The 20318-nt window shown below is 59.1% G+C and overlaps 1 protein-coding gene across 5 annotated transcripts; it reads left to right on the forward strand.

The window, feature by feature from the left end:
• The first annotated feature begins 773 nt into the window (after positions 1–773).
• STRIP1 (striatin interacting protein 1) lies at positions 774–8167 on the forward strand. 5 transcript variants are annotated; one of them, XM_015885046.3, is made up of 21 exons: positions 774–992; positions 1588–1657; positions 1881–1955; positions 2068–2202; positions 2434–2554; positions 3096–3164; positions 3354–3460; positions 3686–3813; positions 3952–4134; positions 4267–4484; positions 4820–4885; positions 5032–5095; positions 5240–5311; positions 5535–5609; positions 5793–5890; positions 6116–6242; positions 6334–6434; positions 6589–6655; positions 6883–6987; positions 7107–7311; positions 7550–8167. In XM_015885046.3, the coding sequence occupies exons 1-21, from the start codon at positions 894–896 to the stop codon at positions 7795–7797; spliced, it is 2433 nt and encodes an 810-aa protein (XP_015740532.1). In that variant the 5' UTR covers positions 774–893; the 3' UTR covers positions 7798–8167. The 5 variants fall into 5 exon arrangements, with proteins under 5 accessions (XP_015740532.1, XP_085383463.1, XP_015740531.2 ...); XM_085527337.1 differs by lacking the exon at positions 774–992 and adding an exon at positions 1013–1142 and having other exon boundaries at positions 2032–2202; XM_015885045.2 differs by lacking the exon at positions 774–992 and adding an exon at positions 1013–1142.
• Positions 8168–20318: the final 12151 nt, after the last annotated feature.

Genomic DNA, 20318 nt, shown 5'->3' on the forward strand with positions numbered 1-20318 from the left:
CCAAGCCCCCCCCCAGCCCCTCCAAGGCCTGTAGTTGGGGTTGGATCCTCATGCACTGTAATGGGGGCTTTGGGCCCATATGGGTTATATGGTCCCTTGTGGGTTATGTGGGCCCCTGTGTGTTATGTGGGCCCATATGGGTTATGTGGGCCCCTATGGGTTATGTGGGCCACTGTGTGTTATATGGCCTGTATGGGTTATATGGGCCCCTGTGGGTTATGTGGACCCATATGGATTATGTGGGCTCCTATGGATTATGTGGGCCCATATGGGTTTTATGGCCCCCTGTGTGTTATGTGGGCCCATATGGGTTATATGGGCCCCTGTGGGTTATGTGGGCCCATATTGGTTATATGGACCCCTGTGTGTTATTTGGGCCCGTGTGGGTTATGTGGGCCCATATGGGTTATATGGGCCCATATGGGTTAAGTGGCCCCATATGGATTATGTGGGCCCCATATGGGTTATATGGGCCCCTGTGTGTTATATGGGCCCCATATGGGTTATATGGGCCCCTGTGTGTTATATGGGCCCCATATGGGTTATGTGGGCCCCTGTGGGTTATGTGAGCCTCTCTGGTGGGATCTGCTCCCCCTGTTTGGGCTCTGAGCTGGTTCCGGGGTCACATCAGGTCATTCCGGACCCCCCTTTTGGTCCCCATTCCCCCCCCCCCACTTCCTGCCACTTCCAACATGGCGGCCCCCAGCCGTCGCGTCACGTGATGGCCGGAAGTGCCTCTCCCAACATGGCGCGCGCCACACCTATCATGGCGGCGATGGGGCGGAGCTTCTCCTCCGGTCGAGGCGCCGCACCGGACGTGGCCACCGGGGGCGGGCGGCGCTGGGCGGTGCCGCGGCCTGAGCGTCTGAACGGCGGGACCGGCGGGAGGTGTCATGGCGGAGGCAGGAGAACGGCCGGAGCTCGGCGCCACTCCCAACATGGCGGCGGCGGCTCTACCCCGGCTCTCCCTGCCGCTCCCGCGAGAAGGAGGGGTGAGTCCTCGCGAGATCTCGCTGTGTGGAGCCATGGAGCCGGGCGGCGTTGTGGCGGGGCCGCTCCCGGCCAACAACAAGGCCCGAGGCGGGGCGGGACCGGCGGGGAAAGGCCGAGAGTTGGGCCGACCCCCGAGGAAGGACTCCGAGGTCAGAACCGGAACCGACAGAACCGGGCCCGGCTCCGCGGGGCGGGAGGAGGCCGGACGGGAGGGGCGGGGCCTAAGACGGGCCGGTTCCGGGAGGGGCGGGGCCTGGTCCGGCCGGTTCCGGTGCCGTGGGCCCGGCCTGGTTCCGTCCCGAACCCACTGCGGCCCTGTATGGAGTGAACAGCTCCAGGGGGCGGAACCTGCGGCCCAATGCGGCAGCACGGCCGGGGGGTGGATTGGAAACGTTGGTGCTGCTGTGGGGCTGCAGGAATGAGGGGGGTGTTGGGTTCGTTTGGGTCCGTTTGGGTCCGTTTGGGTTCGTTTGGGTCCGTTTGGGTCCGTTTGGGTCCGTTTGGGTCCGTTTGGGTCCGTTTGGGTTCGTTTGGGTCCGTTTGGGTCCGTTTGTGTCACTGAGCCCCTCATTGAGCCCCGTTCTTTGCCCCCAGGGCTACTCGGAGTCCCCAGACCTGGAGTTTGAATACGCAGACACCGATAAATGGGCGGCGGAGCTGTCCGGTAAGGGGCCCGTCCTCACAGCTCAATGAATCAGCATTGGGTTCTATGCCCTGATCACGACCGAAGCGGTTCTGTCCCCTCCAGCGTCGCTTTGTTGCCTTTAAACCCCTCATTCACATTAGAAGGGCTGTGTCACTTCATAGCAGCTGTTCCTTTGCCATTAACATTGAGCAGCCGTTAACCCGTGGGTCGCAGGGTGACGGTTCTCTGTGCTCTTTGGCAGAGCTGTACAGTTACACCGAAGGCCCCGAGTTCCTGCTCAACCGCAAATGCTTCGAGGAGGATTTCAGGATCCACGGTGAGAGCCCCCCCTTGGAGCTGGGGGCACCAATAGGGCTGGGTGTATCAGGTTGTGAAGGCAAGCAGCCCTTCAGCCCTATCCCATATACATCAATGCTTTGGCTTTGCAGTGCGGGACAAGAAATGGACGGAGCTGGACAAGAAGCAGCATCGCACCCACGCCATGAGGCTGCTGGATGGGCTGGAGGTCACAGCCAGGGAGAAGAGGCTGAAGGTGGCCAGAGCAATCCTGTATGTTGCACAAGGTACGTGCTGGCGTTGAGCTGGAGGCCTTTGCTTTGTATTTCATCTCATACACGTGGAGCTGAAGCAGTTGTCAGAGGAAGGAGCGTGGTCTAAACTGCCCCTGCAACAGGGCAGCTCCGTCCTTTGCTTTTCACCTCCTGCTTTAGCATTAAAGATGTGACGTTCTGTCCATCTGCAAAGCACACTGGCTGCACAGAAGGGCTTTGCATCCACTCAGGGTGTCGTTACAGGCACGTTTGGGGAGTGCAGCTCCGAGGCTGATGTCCAGGCCTGGATGAGGTACAACATCTTCCTGCTGCTGGAAGTGGGGACCTTCAACGCGCTGGTGGAGCTGCTGAACATGGAGATCGAGTGAGTGGTGGGAGCAGCTGCTCCAGCTGCTATGGGGCTCTGCTATGGACTGAGATGCTCCAGGAGCTGCTATGGGGCTCTGCTATGGGCTGAGATGCTCCAGGAGCCGCTATGGGGCTCTACTATGGGCTGAGATGCTCCAGGAGCCGCTATGGGGCTCTACTATGAGCTGAGATGCTCCAGGAGCCGCTATGGGGCTCTACTATGGGCTGAGATGCTCCAGGAGCCGCTATGGGGCTCTGCTATGGGCTGAGATTCCTCCAGCTGGTGGCAGCTGTGTTGTTCCCTGCCCTGTTTCTGTTCTATTTCTGTTCTGTCTACTCGAATGGCTGGCATTGCTGTGTGTGGATGTGTAGACACACAGGATGCATGCAGCAGATCTCTAACAGCCGTGCTGTCTGGCAACAGCTGCGTTCCCCCTCTGCTTGATGGGGGACTTGTTGCATTAGTGCTCACTCCAGGCTTTGATTCTGACACTTGGATTGCTCGTGGTACAGTTAAATGCCTCAGGAGCAGCACTGAAGCTGTTCTCTCCCTGCAGTAACAGTGCAGCGTGCAGCAGTGCAGTGAGGAAACCTGCCATCTCCCTGGCTGACAGCACAGACCTGAGGTATGGAGCTCTGCACGAGGAGCTGCTGTGTTGGCTTTATACCCCAGTATACGAGTCCCAGCTCCCTGTTATGGAGAGTGAATGGGTGGAGGTGGGCTGTGGTTATGGCAGACCAAACCTTCCCTAAGAGCATTGCACTGTAGCTCATCCCAGCCTCTGGTTTTCAGCCCAATCTTGTGTTCTGGGCAGGGTGCTGCTGAACATCATGTATCTGATCGTGGAGACGGTCCGGCAGGAGGCTGAGGGGGATAAGGCTGAATGGAAGAGCATGAGACAGACCTTCCGAGCAGAGCTGGGTGAGGAGCCCACGCTTGTGCAGGAGGGTTGGATGGAGGTTCCAAGGGCTGATGGGGAAGTGGGGGAGGTGGGTGTTGATTCTGGGTCTCTGCTATTGCTGAACCTTGGAGCAGGTGAGGGCAGGGAGCAGAGGAGCTGCATGGGGTGAGATGGGGAGCTCAGAGGTGGGGGTGGGAGGCACAGCAGGGTGAGCAGAGCCTGACTGTGCTGCTGGTTGGTTCCAGGAGCCCCTCTGTACAACAACGAGCCTTTCTCTGTCATGCTCTTTGGGATGGTGACCAAGTTCTGCAGTGGCCACGCTCCACATTTCCCTATGAAGAAGGTGCTGCTTTTGCTCTGGAAGACTGTGCTGGTAAGGGAGAGGCTGGGTCAGTGTGTGTGTCCTACAGCTCTACCTTTAGTAGAGGAAATTCTGCCCACTCACAGCCGCCCGTCATTGCTCCGTTCTCTTATTCCTGGCACCTTCATGGTGTCGTTCTGTCCCTTTCAGTGCACCCTGGGGGGCTTTGAGGAGCTCCAGAGCATGAAGGCAGAGAAGAGGGAGGTCCTGGGCCTCCCCCCACTCCCAGAGGACAGCATTAAAGTCATCCGCAACATGAGAGCTGCCTCCCCACCTGCATCAGCCTCCGACCTCATTGAGCAGCAGCAGAAGCGAGGCCGGAGGGAGCACAAGGTGAGGGCAGAGCTGGGGACAGGGGTGTGAACCAGGGGACAGATGGGCTCAGGATGTGACCTTGGAGCAGTCTGTACTCTGTATATTCACCTGCATAGGGCAGAACCCACCTTCCTGCCCTGTTCTCTCCAGGCCCTGATTAAACAGGATAACCTCGATGCCTTCAATGAGAGGGACCCATACAAAGCTGACGACTCCCGTGAGGAAGAGGAGGAAAACGATGATGACAACAGCTTGGAGGGGGAGACCTTCCCCCTTGAACGTGACGAGGTGATGCCTCCACCCACCCAGCATCCCCCCAGTGACCGCATCACCTGCCCCAAGGGGCTGCCCTGGGCACCCAAGGTCCGGTGAGTCCATAGGGTGAACTGCAGGGAGAGGAAAGAAGAGACAGCATGAGTGGTTGGTCTGCTGATGGCTTCAGTGGCTGTTCAGTCATTGAGGTGGGCTCAGCACCATCTCTCTGTCTGGCCACAGGGTTATTCCTGTGCCTGGGGATCGGGCTGTGTCACAGGATGGTTGATGTTAGAAGGGATCTCTGGAGTTCAGTGGCCCAGTCCTTGCTCAAGGCAGGGACACGGAGCCCAGGACCACATCCAAGTGGCTTTTGAAGGAGGAGGGAGTTTTCACAGCCTCACTGGGCTGACAGGAAGATGTTATTTTTCCTCTTGTCTTTTTGTTGCAGAGAGAAGGACATTGAGATGTTCCTGGAATCCAGTCGCAGCAAATTCATTGGCTACACGCTGGGCAGGTGGGTGCCTGCAAAGCCAGGCTGGGCAGCTGCTCATTTTGGGGTGGGGGGTGGAGGGATGCAGCAGTGGGGGCTGTCATGCTCCTCGTACCCTTGGGAACACTCAGGTTTGCTGCACACAGCTCAGCTTTTCCCCTTCTTTCCAGTGACACCAACACTGTGGTGGGGTTACCCAGACCCATCCACGAGAGCATCCGAACCCTGAAGCAGGTGAGTCTGCCACTGGGTCCCTCCTTGTCTGTCAGTGCTGGGTCACCTCTGTAACAGGAATAACCCCAAGCTGTGCTGGGTGGCATCAGCGGGGTCTCAGGGGTCCATGGTGTGACCCCCCCCCCCCCTTCTCTCTCTGTGCAGCACAAATACACATCGATTGCAGAGGTGCAGGTGCACATGGAGGATGAGTACTTGCGCTCCCCGCTCTCTGGGGTGAGTGTGTAGATGGGGACAGGACGGAGCTCCCAGGTGGGGATGCTTTGGCTGCTCTGGGTTTGCTCTGCAGCTCAGTGGGGAAGGAGGAATGGGTTCTTCAGGAAGGTTGTGTGTGTGAAGGGGCATCGGGTGGGATCCAGAGGTGTCCTCAGAGCTCCTGGGGCTGAACCAGCTGCTATTCGCTCCTGGGGTGATGTTATTTGCTCTCTCCTGGCACCAGGGGGAAGAAGAAGTGGAGCAGGTCCCTGCTGAGATCCTGTACCAAGGCCTCCTGCCCAGCCTGCCCCAGTACATGGTGAGCACTGCGGGTCCCTGGGCTCTGCTCCATGCTCCTCACGCTGACCTGGGGGTCCCTCTGCTGCTCTGTCCCTTTCCAGCCACACTCACAGACTTTCTTCACATCACTTCCTCCATCCTCTGCTGAGGACAGAGGCCTGTGGTTGATTCTCCATGTCCAATTCCCCATCTCTCCTTCCAGATCGCTCTGCTGAAGATCCTCCTTGCTGCAGCTCCCACTTCCAAAGCCAAAACGGACTCCATCAACATCCTGGCAGACGTCTTGCCAGAGGAGATGCCGTGAGTGACTGAGGAAGGCAAACAGAGGCTGTCGGTGCTGATAGGGATGGAGGGGGAAGCTGGATGGAGCCAGTGATGGTGTAGGCTGCCTCTGTGCTGAAGTCTCATGGGTGATGTGACTGTCTTCACATCACCATCTGCACTGAACTGAGTGCAGGTGCCTCTAGGTGGGGGTGGAAGGGTACAGGCACTGCCCTAAGCCAAGCATCCCTTTATGTGCCCCAGGACCACGGTGCTGCAGAGCATGAAGCTGGGGGTGGATGTCAATCGACACAAGGAAATCATTGTCAAAGCCATTTCTGCTGTTTTACTCCTCCTGCTCAAGCACTTCAAACTGAATCACATCTACCAGGTGAGCTGGGCTGGGGCCTGGCCAAGCTTTAGAGGGGTGAGCAGGGCAAGGATGGGTCTGTGTTCACTCACCATGTGGCCTTTGTCCCCAGTTCGAGTACATGGCCCAGCATCTGGTCTTTGCCAACTGCATCCCGCTCATCCTCAAGTTCTTCAACCAGAACATCATGTCCTACATCACTGCCAAGAACAGGTAGGGGAAGGGATATGGAGGGGGGCAGGTTCCTCCTTGCTTTTCTCCCTTTACAACCCTCTCCCTGCTCAGCTGCAGGCAGACCCAGGCATGGGGCTGCATTGTCCCTGTTGGGGTCTGTGGGATCAATGTGACACCCCTCTGTTCTCTGCAGCATTTCCGTCCTGGATTACCCGTACTGTGTGGTGCACGAGCTGCCGGAGCTGACAGCAGAGAGCCTGGTACGCTGCTCCATTCCCTGCAGTGCTTCCCAGAAGGGATTGGTGGGGGTGGGGAGGCAGCAGGGCTCCAGCAGCCTCAGCTGTGGGTCCCTGGTACCCACAGAACACCCAGTGATGCCCTTGTGTTGGTGGCTGTGTGCAGGGGTCTATGGAGCAGCACAGCCTTTGCTTTTCCATCTCAGCATCCCCACTCTCACGCTTTGCTTCTGCCCCTTCCTTTCCTGCAGGAGGCAGGAGACAACAACCAGTTCTGCTGGAGGAACCTGTTCTCCTGCATCAACCTGCTGCGCATCCTCAACAAGCTGACCAAGTGGAAGCACTCCCGCACCATGGTGAGGGCTTTGCACTGCACCCAGGCCTTGCTGTGGAATGGGAGAGCACTGGGGGTGCCCTTGGGGTGCCCTGGATCCATCCTGGCTGTGACACCCCCCATCCCCTGCTGTCCCTATAGATGCTGGTGGTGTTCAAGTCAGCCCCCATCCTGAAGCGGGCGCTGAAGGTGAAGCAGGCCATGATGCAGCTCTACGTGCTGAAGCTGCTCAAGGTGCAGACCAAGTACCTGGGTCGGCAGTGGAGGAAGAGCAACATGAAAACCATGTCGGCTATATACCAGAAAGTGCGGCACCGCCTGAATGATGACTGGGCTTATGGCAATGGTACGTCCCCTATAGCCACAATGTGCCTTGTTAGACACTGTCCTTGTGTCCTTGGGGCTTGGTGCAGCCCCAGCTCTGTGCTATGGGGTCAGATGTGTGGTGCTGTTGGAGCTGATGGTGATTGCAGGCCCTGTGCCCCCCTATGCTTCTTTATGGGGTCTCACCAGGTCTCACTATGGGGTATTTGGTTCCCTGCAGATCCCCAGCTGTTCTCTCATGCCCTCTTCTCTCTTCCCAGACCTGGATGCCCGACCCTGGGACTTCCAAGCAGAGGAATGTGCCCTTCGTGCCAGCATCGAACGCTTCAATTCACGTCGCTACGACCGAGCTCACAGCAACCCCGACTTTCTGCCTGTGGACAACTGCCTGCAGAGCGTGCTGGGCCAGCGGGTGGAACTGCCCGAGGATTTCCAGGTCAACTACGACCTGTGGCTGGAAAGGGAGGTTTTCTCCCGGCCCATCTCCTGGGAGGAGCTGCTGCAGTGATGGGAAGGCAGGAGGGGTTATTTGGGGTGAGGTTTGAGGTGATGGGGGGCAGAGCTGTGGGTGCTGTGGGTGCCTGCCCCCCTTGTTGGGGGGGATCTGATGCCATCCAGCCCCTCTGCCCCCTTCCAGGCTGTCCCTTCACTCCAGTGGGGTAATGAAGGGCCCTTGGTGCTGCTGTGGGTGGCTGGGTGCTGCGATAGGGACACCAGGGTGGTGTGCCCCCCCTATTGCCCCACACAGCTTGTAGGGGGGGTGGGAGTGCAGTGGTGGTGGGGCTGGAGGCTGCAGTGTTCCCTCACCCCGCTGGGTGGGGTGGATGAGCTGTACATATATAATATATATACATATATATATTCGTGATAGCCCTGAACTGAGTGTGGCCGACCTCCGTTTGCATCCCCATCCCTCCAGCTCTATAGCAGCAGCACGGGGGGAGAAATGAGCTTCCTGAAAGTGCGGCTTTATTGTTTATAAGGGACCAAAACCCCTGTGGGTCAGAGGGGGCTGTGGGGCAGCGTGGGGCTCCCCATAGGGCTGTGTTCCCTGTGGGGCTCCAGCCATACCCATGGTGTCCTCGGGCTGCTGAGAGGTTTTTGGGGCTTAGAATTGTTCGGGTTTGGGTGTTTTTTGACCCAAATGGGGCTGGTGGTGAGGGGTCCCCACTTTCCCTTCCCTGCCATCAAGATACAGCAGAGCTGGGGGGGGGCAGAGGGTTGATGTTTTGGTGTCCCCTCCATCAGATCCCAGCTGCTGTGGGCTGAAGGTGCCAGGCTTTACTTTACCAGGGCTGACTTTTAGGGTCCCCAGGTGCCCCCCCAATGCCAGCACCAGCCCTAAGGGGAGAAGCCCACCCATATGACCACCCATATATAACCCACCACCCACTTCTCAGCAGGGAGATGCTGGGCTGCATTTAGGGCTGTGCTCTGCCCGCCCCCCCCCCAAAAAAAGGAGGAGGGTCCTGATGGAGAGGGCCGGGCTGCAGCAATATGGCAGATAGGGATGCATGGACCGTGCTGCCATGGATAGGGGGGGCTGTGATATGGGGTCTGTGTCCCACGTTACGTGGCCCAGCCCAGCAGGCTGCCCGGCTCTTTGGTTTTCATCCTCAGCGTCACCAGGGGGGGTGGTTTGAAGTCATTCTCTGATGGCGGTGGCTCGAACTGGGGGGCACCGAGGCTGGTGGGGGTGAGGCCACGCAGGGAATAGAGGCTGCTGATGGCGGGGGGGTGGCTGGGAGATGCTGGGATGCCCACGAAGCCGCTGATGTTGCTGTGAGTGGGGGGGTACGGAGACACGCAGGGTGATGGGGCGCTGTCATGGGGCACAATGCAGGGCCCTGCTGGGCTGCCTGAGCCGGGCCACGAGTTGTTCTGCAGCTGGAAGAAAGGAGCCAAACCCCAAAGTGATGGGGGCACCCGCATCCTGAACCCCCCTGTACCCATAGGGTGCAACCAAGGGCTGCCTTGGCTTCGCTTTGATTCTGTTGGGTGGGGAGTGAGTCCTGGTGGGGGTCTTCCTGGCCATTGCTGCCTTGGAAGGTGTATGGACCCCCCATGGCAGCCCCCAGCCTCATGTTCTGGTGATGATGCCTCATGTCATGGAGAGCAGTGGGGTTGGAGGGGGGGGGCATAAAGCTGGTTGGTTTTAAGTTCATTTTATGCTTCTTTTGTGGGGAAAGGAACAGCAGTTTTGAAGCGAAGCCTTATGGGGGCTGTGGGGTGACTGCAGGGCCTGGTGGTGTGGGGTGGTGATGTGGGGGGTGGTGATGTGGGGGGTGGTGATGTGGGGGGTGGTGATGTGTGGGGTGGTGATGTGGGGGCACACAGGGTGCAGTGGGGGGGGTCTCACCTCTTGGATTTTCCCATATCGTTCCCGTTTCCTCCACTTGGCCCTTCGGTTCTGGAACCAAACCTGGGGGCAGAGGAGGGGGCTGAGGGTTGGGGACCCCCCTTATCCCAGCAGGAGGAGCCCATACAGGGTGGGTGCCAGCCCTTCATACAAAGGAAGGCATCCCCCCCCCAGGCCCCCCAGCCCCATACCTGCACCCTGGCCTCGCTCAGGTCAGTGCGCATTGCCAGCTGCTCTCGGGCGTATACATCAGGGTAATGCGTCTTCTGGAAGACCTTCTCCAGCTCCTCCAGCTGGAAGCTGCTGAACGTCGTCCTGTTCCTCCTCTTCTTGCTCTTGTTCCTGCCCAGCACGGGGGGCTCAGGGAGCGGGGGGCTGCCCATGGGGGGGGATGGCAGCAGTGGGGCTTTGCCCTTCTCAGTGCCTGGAGGGGAGGGGGGGGGGGTTAGGGGAGAACGGAGCCCTTGGTCTTGCAATGGGGGGGATGAAGGTTGTGCTTCCTCATCACCCCCTGGGATGGGTGGGGGGGAGAACAGGGCAGGGGGGCACTGCAGGACCCTGAGCCCCCCCCTACCCCCAGGGCGGCATTTCCCAGCCCTTCCCTTTGGCTGCTGCTGCTGCTGATGATAATGATGATGATGATAGCCGCTATTACTCTTTTGCAGCTATTACTCTTGCAGCTATTACTCTTTTGTCCTAATTGAGGCAATTTGGGGGGTTACAGCTCCCAGCCCAGCGCCGTGGGGCAGCTGCTTCACATTAACGGCACAACCTCATCTGGGGATTAAAGGGGGGGATTAGAGGGGGGGGGTCTGCTCCCCTATACTTGATACCGAGTGGTCTCCATGCCCCCAAATCACAGCCGAGGGCTGCGGGACCCCCAGCTTTGTGCCCCCAAAGGGCTGAGGGATGGGGGGGGTCAGTGCTGTTGGAGATGAGGGGACGCGGAGCGGGGTGAAGGCAGAAACCTGATGTATCAGAATCCCGAACGCAGCGCCATGGGGAAGAGGGGAAAAAGGGGCTGAAGGAGCAGCACGGAGCTGCACAACGCGCCGCGATCTGAGCCGCCGCTTTGGGCCTTTCTGGGGCGTTTTGCCCTATTTCCGAACGGGCTGAGATGGAGATGGATAAATACAGGGCCCTAATGGAGCAGGAAGGGGATGGGAGCCCCGGGGTGCAGCGGAACATGGAGCCTGGAGATGGTGACGGGGATATGGGGGAACACAGACACCCCAAACCCAGCGCCCTGCACGGCCGTACCGGCACCGGGAGGAGAGGAGACCCCACCGGGACCAGGACGAAGGGCTGCGGGGAGCCCCGGGGCCGGACGGAGGATGCGGGCAGCGGTAAGCGGCTCCCCCGGTAACGGTGGGTTCCCGTTGTGTTCGGCCTCGTTGTTCAGTCTATTAGCGGCCGGATGGGGCCGAGCGGAGCCTTCGGGGCCTCCGACGGCGTTAACGGGGATGGAAGGAGCAAGGAGCGCTCGGGGGGATGAAGATAAGATGGGGATGAGATGGGGATGAGATGGGGATGAAATGGGGATGAGATGGGGATGAAATGGGGATAAGATGGGGATGAGATGGGGAGATCCCACTCCCACCCGTGGCCCCATCCCGCCCGGAGCCCATCGGGTTTAACCGCATCATTCTCCTTATCGCGACGGCGGGTCTGTGTTGGCGATAGGGAGCGCAGAGCGGGACAGGAGCGGATGGGGAAAGCAAAGCCTTAAATGCGACCCCGGCTCCCCCCTCCACCCCACGGCTCCCCCGGTACCTGCAGCCCCGTAGAAGGGTCTCCCGTGGAGGAGGGGGCTCGGGCTGGCGGCCCCCAGGCTGTGGGGCTGTGTAGGGCGGTGAGGAGGGGCCCCATGTGTTCCAGCTGGGAAGGGGCCGGAGGTGTGCGGGGGTCCTGGGGGGGTCCGGTGGGTCGGGGGGAAGAGAGAGCAGCCCCGAGCCTCCATGGGGCAGGTTGGAGGGAGCGGAGGGACGGCGGGGAGCGGGATTTTGTGTGGGGCTGGAAGGGAGGGCTCGCCCAGCACCCCCGGCACACTCACACCCACTCCCACCCCAACCCACTTCCACCGCCTCCATCACGTGTGTCCTTCCACCCGCAGCTTTAACCCTCTGTGCCGCTGCCCCCCATCCCCACTGCGACCCACGGTGCCCCCCAAGTGACTGAGGGCAGAAATCCAGCCCTCCCAGCACAGGGGCTGCGGGATTTGGGCCTCCCTTATACAGCGTCCCAGGGCCCTTAGCACAGAGCTTGGACCCCAGGCCCTCCAGATCCCAGGGATGGGAGAATCATCCCCTATTCCCTGCATCCTTCAGAGCCCCCCTGTGTCTCTTGGGCTGCACGAGGCTCAATGGGGCCTTTCCTCCCCCAGCATTGGGGCTGAGGCCTGGGCACATCGCTTTGGAGATGGTGCTGACCCCATAGTGTGGCATTGGGGTGTACAGCTGGACCCACATCCCCATGCCTGAGCTCCTCTATCCCTGCAGCTACAGCAGCTCATTGGGGCTCGCCCCTCACTTCTCACCCCTCTGCATCCATCGCAGTCGGAGCCATGTGGGCTGTTTGGGTTTGAAGGGGCACAGCTTTAATAGGGGCTGGATTTGGGGGGGATATGGGGGGATATGGGGGGGATATGGAGGCTGAGAGTCACACTGGGGCAGGTCAGCACCAAACAGAGGAGGCTGGGGGTCCCCACACCGTGCAGCCATGATCTGTGCCACCATCACCTTTACTGGGAGGAATGGGGCCGGCCGGGTGTGCTTTGCTACCTGAAATCAATAGGAAATCCTGATATAAGTGCTCTGTGATCAGCTGGAAAGGGAGGGGGGCACAGCCGGGCTGTGGGGCTGTGGATCTGTGGGGCTGTGGATCTGTGGGGCTGTGGATCTGTGGGGCTGCAGCTCATTCTGTGAGCCCCACGTTGTTCCATGTCGCTCTGTGTCACCAAACTCTGTGCAGGGGGGTTGGTTTCAGTGCCCCCCTCCCCACGTTCTGGTTTCGGTTTCGGTCTCATGGCCGGGGGGGGGCTGTCCCTGTCTGTGTCCCATTGCGTGTCCCCCCCTCAAACCCTTGTTGCACTCCTCAATGCCACCAAACTCAGCCATCCCCAGCACACGGCAATGGGTTCCCCCCCCACCCCCAAGTCTGGATGGGGTGTAGGGGGGGGTCGTGAATCGGATCCGTCCCGTTGGGAGCACTGAGTGCATCCAGGCTGCATTAATCAGAGCGCGGGGGGGTCACATCGGGGCTCCTCAGCTCCTCCTTTGGCTCAGCAATGGGGGCTCGGCAATGGGGGCTCGGCAATGGGGGCTCGGCAGTGGGGTCGCTTTGAGCTCCGTTTCACCCCCCCGTGTCTTCCTCCCTACACCCCCCCCCCCTCATCCCAGCAGAGCTTTGTAATGCAAAGGAAGCAGAGACCGAGGTCGGGCTGAAAGGAGGAATGGAAAAGCTCCCAATGGGCTCAAACGCTTTTAGGGGCCGTTCCCAACACATCCCCACATTGTGCCCTACAGTCACATGGAGTGCGGCCCCACAACCACCCCAAGGAAAACCCCAAACCCCAACCAAAGCCCTTCACATCCCATTGGGGTGGATGAGTCCCATCCCTTAACAAAGGGCTTTAAGGTGATACGCACCGGGATGGATGATGGATGATGGATGGATGTGCCATAAATCACAGCTCCCCACACCACGATCCCACTGAGGTTTCCTGCAGATCCCAATGCTGCCGCTGCGTTGATCCCATTGAATCAAGGAGTCATCATCGTTCCCAATGGAAAGCCAGAAAATCACCTTTCTTCCCTTAAAATATCAGCTGGGTGTTTATTGCTGGGAATCTGCAGCAAATAGAAGGAGGCCCCAAAGCCGTGGGCAGCCCCATAGGAATGAAAGGAGTTTTGTAGGGAGAAAGGAGAGGGAAAAAGCAGCAGCTGTGTCCCAAAAGGATGGAGAAATCTCAGCGCTGCCTTCTGGTTTGTGTTTAGCCCTTGGAAATGGTTCCCCCCCCCCCCAAACCTCCTCCTTCCTCGGGGGGGAGATGGATGCTGTGAAGTGGCCGACACCTGAAAGCAATCGGGGTTTGGTGGCTGTTGGGGGGGTGGGTGGAAGGCAGCCATCCCTGGGGGCTCTATGGGGCAGTGCTGGATGGTATCACTGCTATGGGGTGTGCTGTGGGGCGGAGGGATGGATGGAGGGATGGAGGGATGGAGGGATGGATGGATGGATGGATGGAGGGATGGATGGATGGATGGATGGATGGATGGATGGATGGATGGATGGATGGATGGATGGATGGATGGATGGATGGAGGGATGGAGGGATGGATGGATGGAGGGATGGATGGATGGATGGATGGATGGAGGGAGGGAGGGATGGATGGAGGGATGGATGGATGGATGGATGGATGGATGGATGGATGGATGGATGGATGGATGGATGGATGGAGGGATGGAGGGATGGATGGATGGATGGATGGAGGGATGGATGGATGGATGGATGGATGGATGGATGGATGGATGGATGGATGGAGGGATGGAGGGATGGATGGATGGAGGGATGGATGGATGGATGGATGGATGGAGGGAGGGAGGGATGGATGGAGGGATGGATGGATGGATGGATGGAGGGATGGATGGATGGATGGATGGATGGATGGATGGATGGATGGATGGATGGATGGAGGGAGGGATGGATGGATGGATGGAGGGATGGATGGATGGGTGGATGGGTGGAGGGATGGATGGAGGGATGGAGGGATGGATGGGTGGATGGGTGGAGGGATGGATGGAGGGATGGAGGGATGGATGGATGGATGGATGGATGGATGGATGGATGGATGGATGGATGGATGGATGGAGGGAGGGATGGATGGAGGGATGGATGGATGGATGGAGGGATGGATGGATGGATGGAGGGATGGATGGATGGATGGAGGGAGGGATGGATGGAGGGATGGATGGATGGATGGAGGGAGGGAGGGAGGGAGGGAGGGAGGGATGGATGGATGGATGGATGGATGGATGGATGGATGGATGGATGGAGGGATGGATGGATGGAGGGATGGAGGGATGGATGGAGGGATGGAGGGAGGGATGGAGGGAGGGAGGGATGGATGGATGGATGGATGGATGGATGGATGGATGGATGGATGGAGAGTTGGGGGGAGGGATGGATGGATGGTTGGATATGGGATGGATATGGTGCTCTCTGCAGTTGGTGTGGGCTCAAACATTCCTCTTCCCAATGGGGAAACTGAGGCACAGCAGTGTTGGTTTATTGCCACATGGATGGCTGGGGGTGGCTCTGTGGTATATGGGTGATGCTCTGTTGGCCCTAAGGAGCAGCAGAGGGTCCCATCTTTGTGCTGATGCCCCATAGGACCATAGTGGAGCTGCTCTGGGTGTTCTCAGCCTGAGTTCATGGAGCTCCCATGATCAAAGTGCTCACAGCGGGGCGGGCTGGCAGTAATCCTGTACCTGTCAGCATGAATGAAAGGCGACCACGCTGTGAGGGCTGCAGGGAAACCAGATGGGGCTCCTTGTGCCAGGCAGCACCCGGCTGTGAGTGTGGGGGGGTGGACGGGTGGGTCGGGGGGTGGAGGGATGGACTGGCAGGTGGGAGGGGGGCTGTAAGTCTGGGGGTAGGGCCCAGCTCCTGCCATCTCCAGCCCCGCTGCATGTCCCTGCTGTGACCCCACAAAGGTTTCCTTTGGCTCTGATAAGGAGAACCAGAAACAGCTTTGACCTTTAACAGCAAATCTCCCCTATCTCAAAGCATCCCTTGTGCTAAGAAACATCCATGCCATGATACTCCCCTTTGCTTTCAGCCCTCAGGCACCCAATGAGGCTCAGCACCTCCCTCCTTTCAGTCCTCATCCTTTCCCTGTTTCCTCAGCCCCATAATGGAGGTGAGGGCTGCTCTCTACAGGAAGGCAGAGGCTGGAGGTGTTGGAGCTCATTAATTGCTCTGAGCAAACTAATTGGCACCAGCAGAGCAGCAGGAGCCGTGGCTGCACTGAGGCTGCTGGAGCTGCTTGGTTCCATCACTCGAGCCCTCCCTGCTTTGGGGTTTCCCCCCCCCCCCATTTCATGCTCCCCCCCACCAGACCCACATGCTGTGGGGCCTGAGGACCCTGCAGCCCCCGGACCCAAACACCAGCAGGTTCCCATTCTCTTCCTCTGATATTAAAGCTACGTTTCCCTGCTGTCTGTTAACCCCACTAATGGGGTCTGAGCCTGTTCAAAGCCTGGGGAGCAGCGGGGGGGGGGGGGGGAAGGAGGCTCAGAGCAATAAGTGCAGGTGACCCCTGCTAAATTGGAGCCTTCCTCCCACTCCTGAAATAACCCACAGCGTTTTCACATTAAACCTCTGAGCTCACAGTGCTCGGGGAGGAAAAAACCTTCGGTATCAGCCCCTTCTCAGCCCTTTCCCCTGCTAAGAGGGGCCCTAAAGCTGGGGGGGGGGGGCTGCAATGTGCCCCTATTCCTGCCTGTGTGCCCTATAGAAACCCCACTGTGTATCCTTCCATACAACCCCTGTGACACACCGACCCCATAGAGGAGGTGATACATCATGGGTTGAAACCCTGCTGGATGGGATGGGGATAGGGATGGGGATGGGGATGGGGATGGGGATGGGGATGGGATGGGGATGGGGATGGGGATGGGGTGGGATGGGGATGGGGATGGGGTGGGGATGGGGATGGGGATGGGGATGGGGTGGGATGGGGTGGGGTGGGATGGGGATGGGGATGGGATGGGGTGGGGATGACGGTTGAGTTTGGGGCTGCAGCAGGTCCTGTTGTCCCTCTCTGTGATGCCTTTTGCTGCAAGGATGTGGTTTTGCTTTCTGTGCTCCCCCCTGCAGCATCACAGCTGGCTCCTGCCTAGAAGAAACTGGGGAGAACTGAAAGGGAAACGGGTTTTCCAACCCCATCCCAGCAGGGTGAATCTCTGGGGTGAATCTCTGGGGTGGATCTGTGGGGCAGGGTGGCTGCTTTGGGTACAGCACAACCTGCTGGAGCATCAACCCACCTCATCAGCAGTTCAGTGCTTTGGCCACAATGAATATACTCCATCCCACAGCGCTCAATTCATCCACACAAGCCATGAGTGTCTCCCTCTGGGTGACCATCCCTCACTGTGCTGTGCCGGGGCTGCGTTGTCCCTATTTCCCCTTTTTCGAGGTGATTTCCCCACCATCATCCATCCCTCCCCCGTGTTACAGCAGCCGCTGTGCTGTTACATGCCTCCGTTCTGTAATTACCTCGGCTCGCGCTAATTGTGTAATTGGAAGAGGCAATTACCTGGTGAAACGGGATAGGAGGAGGGCTGGCTTTGTCTATGGGACTCTGGCTTGGCTGCATTCTGCTCGCACTGCTTCCAATCGCCCTTTTCATGCCCGAATTCCTGCCCATCCTTTCCATTCATCCATCTGTGAGCCCCCTCCTCACCCATTGCATCCTGCAGTGTTTCCTACCCACCCCATTCAGGCTCACAAACAGCCCCCCCGGCCCCAAAGCTCCCTGTGGTTCTGATCCACACCCCCATCCCCGGGCTGGCCGTGTTGGTTATGGTCCATACAGGGATGGGGCAGAGATTTGCTGTAAGATTAAAGCTCTGCCTTCCTTCAGCAGCTGCTTTTCCTCGTTAGTGCCCTAAGCTGATTGCTGTAAGCTGCTTGGGGAGTGATAGCTTCCAATGGATCCTCCCAATTTCCTCAAATCCCTCAAGCCATTACCTCCCCCAATGGGGCAGCCCAAGCTTTGGGTTCTCATTGGGGTGCTCCTCCAGTCATCACCCTTTTTCTTCCCCATTACATCCCATCTGGACTCAGGGACATCAGCAAGGGATGGAGGTGAGGCCTATGGGGTCAGTGCTGGGGTGGGGTGTCATACAGAAGGGTCTAAGGGTCCCTAAGGGATACACAGGGACCCATAACAGGAGGATATACCAGCTCAGTGTGCTGACCCCCTAAAACTGGGATAAAAGGGCTGGGGGGAGCACGGGGCTTTGGTCCTTCTCCTTCTGTTTCACTAAGGCCCAGACTTTGTGGATCTCTTGTTGTCTGTGGTCACCCCATGTAGGGCATATAAACCCCTATGGGGAGCTGAGGGGGTTCAGGTGGGAGAGGGCAGGAGGTTTTGTGCTGTCACATCCCATCTCTCCTGATCTGGGTCCTTGCAGGGGGGGGGATCAGCTCCTGTTGGTGGCAGCTCCTACATTGGAGCAGGAAGGAGCGCAGCAGATGGTTGGCACAGCCCATCTCCCCATCATCTCCCTGCTGCCTCCCCCTCTGCTCCTCTAGTTCTTCTTGTTGCTGGCTTCCCAGTGCTGCAAACCCACCTCACCCTGCATCCAACCCCCCCCTGCACCCCCCATATCTGGGCAGGAAAGCCCAACCCTTATCTGCCCATCTCAAAAGGAGAGCCCTCATCTTCATGGGGAGATGGAGGCATTGAGGGGGGCTGGGACACATAGGGTGCCCCCAATAGGAATGGGTGTAGAGCCTGGGCTCCGGGGACCGATCATCCCCATCCCCGCTGCAATCTGTGCTTTGCAGCCTCAGCTCCAGCTCTGAGAATGGTCTTGGGGGGGGGCTGTACAATGCAGGGCACCCCTATCTGATGGGAATACACCTCAAAAGGCTCCACAGTCCCCATGTCACCCCCATCCCAGACACAAACACCCCCCGTATCCCCCCCAGGGACCCCCACATGGCTGCATTCCTCCACGGCCCCGCAGTGGGGACAGTGGCAGCCATCCCAGCTCAAGAAGATGAACTGTTATATCGGGGGGGAAGGGGCTGATTTATGTTTGTTTGTCTCTCCCCCCCCTCCCTGGGGTCTCTTTGGTGATGCCAACTTTGTTGTGCATCCAACACCCCCCTCGGGTGGCAGCGCTCAGCTCTGACCCGGACAATGCAGAGCTGCTGTCTTGGCAGTGGCACCGGCTGCTGACAGCTGGGAGGGGATGGGGGTGGGATGGGATGGGGATGGGTTGGGGATGAGATGGGGATGGGATGGGGATGGGGATGGGGGTGGGATGGGGATGGGGATAGGGTTGGGATAGGGATGGGGATGGGATGGGCATAGGATGGAGATGGGGATGGGGATGGGATGGGGATGGAGATAGGGATGGGATGGGGGTGGGATGGGATGGAGGGGATGGGGGCTGGAAGGCAGTGGGCTGGGTGTGCTCTGCATGGAGGCTGAGCTGTTGGACTTCAGGCTGAAGCTGTGCTCCTGGGGGCACTGATAGCAGCCCAGTGCTGCACTGGCACAACTCAGCTCTATCTGGGAGCAAATGCCCCCTCCCCATCCTGCTTCCTCCTCCTGGCCCAGCTGGAGCACAAGCAGCCCCGTTGTAATGATGGATGGGAGGGAAGAATTGATCCCCGGGGGGTTAATGGGGTGAAGATGCCTTTGTGTGTGCCAGCTATAGAGGGGCTGGCTCACTGAGTGGGTGGGAGCACAGCGGGGCCGTGGGGTGGCATCCAGCCCCATCTCTCCAGCAGTGTTTCATATATTTTGGGGTCAGCTGTGCCCTTAAAACACAACAAAATGATGCACATGGGGGGTCGGGAGGAGGGGGGAACCTGATCCAAACCTGCTTGTCTGCCTGGGGATGATGGTTTCCATGTGGGACATTGTGATGGGGGATTCTTGGCTTCTTAAGTGACCAGTCCCAGCCCCACAGCTGCCCTGTTTATAGGGTCCCTCTGATGTCCATCTGGGCTGGGCTCTGAGGTGTCCCGTCCTCCCCCTGGGTGAGATGCAGTCATTCCCATTTGGGGTCGTGGTGGGGGGGGGTCTCAGTGGGGTAAATCTGAATATATAGGGGGTGAGGGAGGAAGTTCTGGTGGGTCACAGAGGGTGATGCCGGGATGCACCGAGCTCCATAAACCCGTGGGGTGCGCTAGGACCGAACTGCAGGTAAAAATAACCGGGGGGGGGGGGGGCGGGTCTGGTGCTCGGCCTGAGCTGCTCTGCGGGCTCAGATGGTGAACGTCGCCGTTTCTGGGACGCGATGTGCGAGCACAGAGCGCTGCGTGAGCTCAATGCGGTGCTGCCCAGATGCTGGGTTAGAACACGGCCGCGTTCCTCCTTCTCATCCTCCTCCTCCTCCTCCTCCTCCTCCCCCGGGTGGCCGCATCCTGCTGCTGGAGCTGCCCAGACTGAGGGGGGGACGGAGGTTTTGGTTGGGGATGAAGGGTATGAGGTCTGGCTCACAATGGGGTTTGATGGGGGCCAGCATCCCCCTGAGCCGCCCCGTCTCTGCCCTCCCCCGTCGCCCTTTGGGGCCGATGATGTGCCGAGTGCCGGGCATCTCAACCTGCGTGTTGTCACCTTCCTTACGTTGATGGCCGCGGGGCCGTGCAGAAAGCAGCACCCGGAGGAGACAGAGATGGAGGCGTAACATCAAATTCAGTGCTTCAAATCCACCCACAGTGCCAATATCACGCTGCAGCCTCGCGGTGGGCGCTCTGCTTTCCCCACTGCCCGGCTCCCATCGTGCCCGGGAGGGGGTCGGGGTCGGTGTGGAGGGCTGGCGGTGGGGCTGCAGGCTGTCTGCTCGTTCCCAGCTGCTCCCCATCAAGCTCCGTGTCGTGTCCCGGGTGTCACTTCTGATGACAGCAGCTGCCGGTGGGGACGGGCTGGG

Source organism: Coturnix japonica, chromosome 38 (genome assembly GCF_054131305.1).
Source record: "Coturnix japonica strain WE chromosome 38, WE-NBRP24, whole genome shotgun sequence".
Classification (NCBI taxonomy): Eukaryota; Metazoa; Chordata; class Aves; order Galliformes; family Phasianidae; genus Coturnix; species Coturnix japonica.

Excerpts from the sequence above, each read along its gene's own strand:
- STRIP1 (XM_085527337.1), top strand. The coding sequence starts at position 1,026 with ATGGAGCCGGGCGGCGTTGTGGCGGGGCCGCTCCCGGCCAACAACAAG. Across the intron at positions 4,135-4,266 it reads GAGGCCGGAGGGAGCACAAG|GCCCTGATTAAACAGGATAA; the intron begins GTGAGGGCAGAG and ends TGTTCTCTCCAG. Across the intron at positions 6,656-6,882 it reads AGCTGACAGCAGAGAGCCTG|GAGGCAGGAGACAACAACCA; the intron begins GTACGCTGCTCC and ends CCTTTCCTGCAG.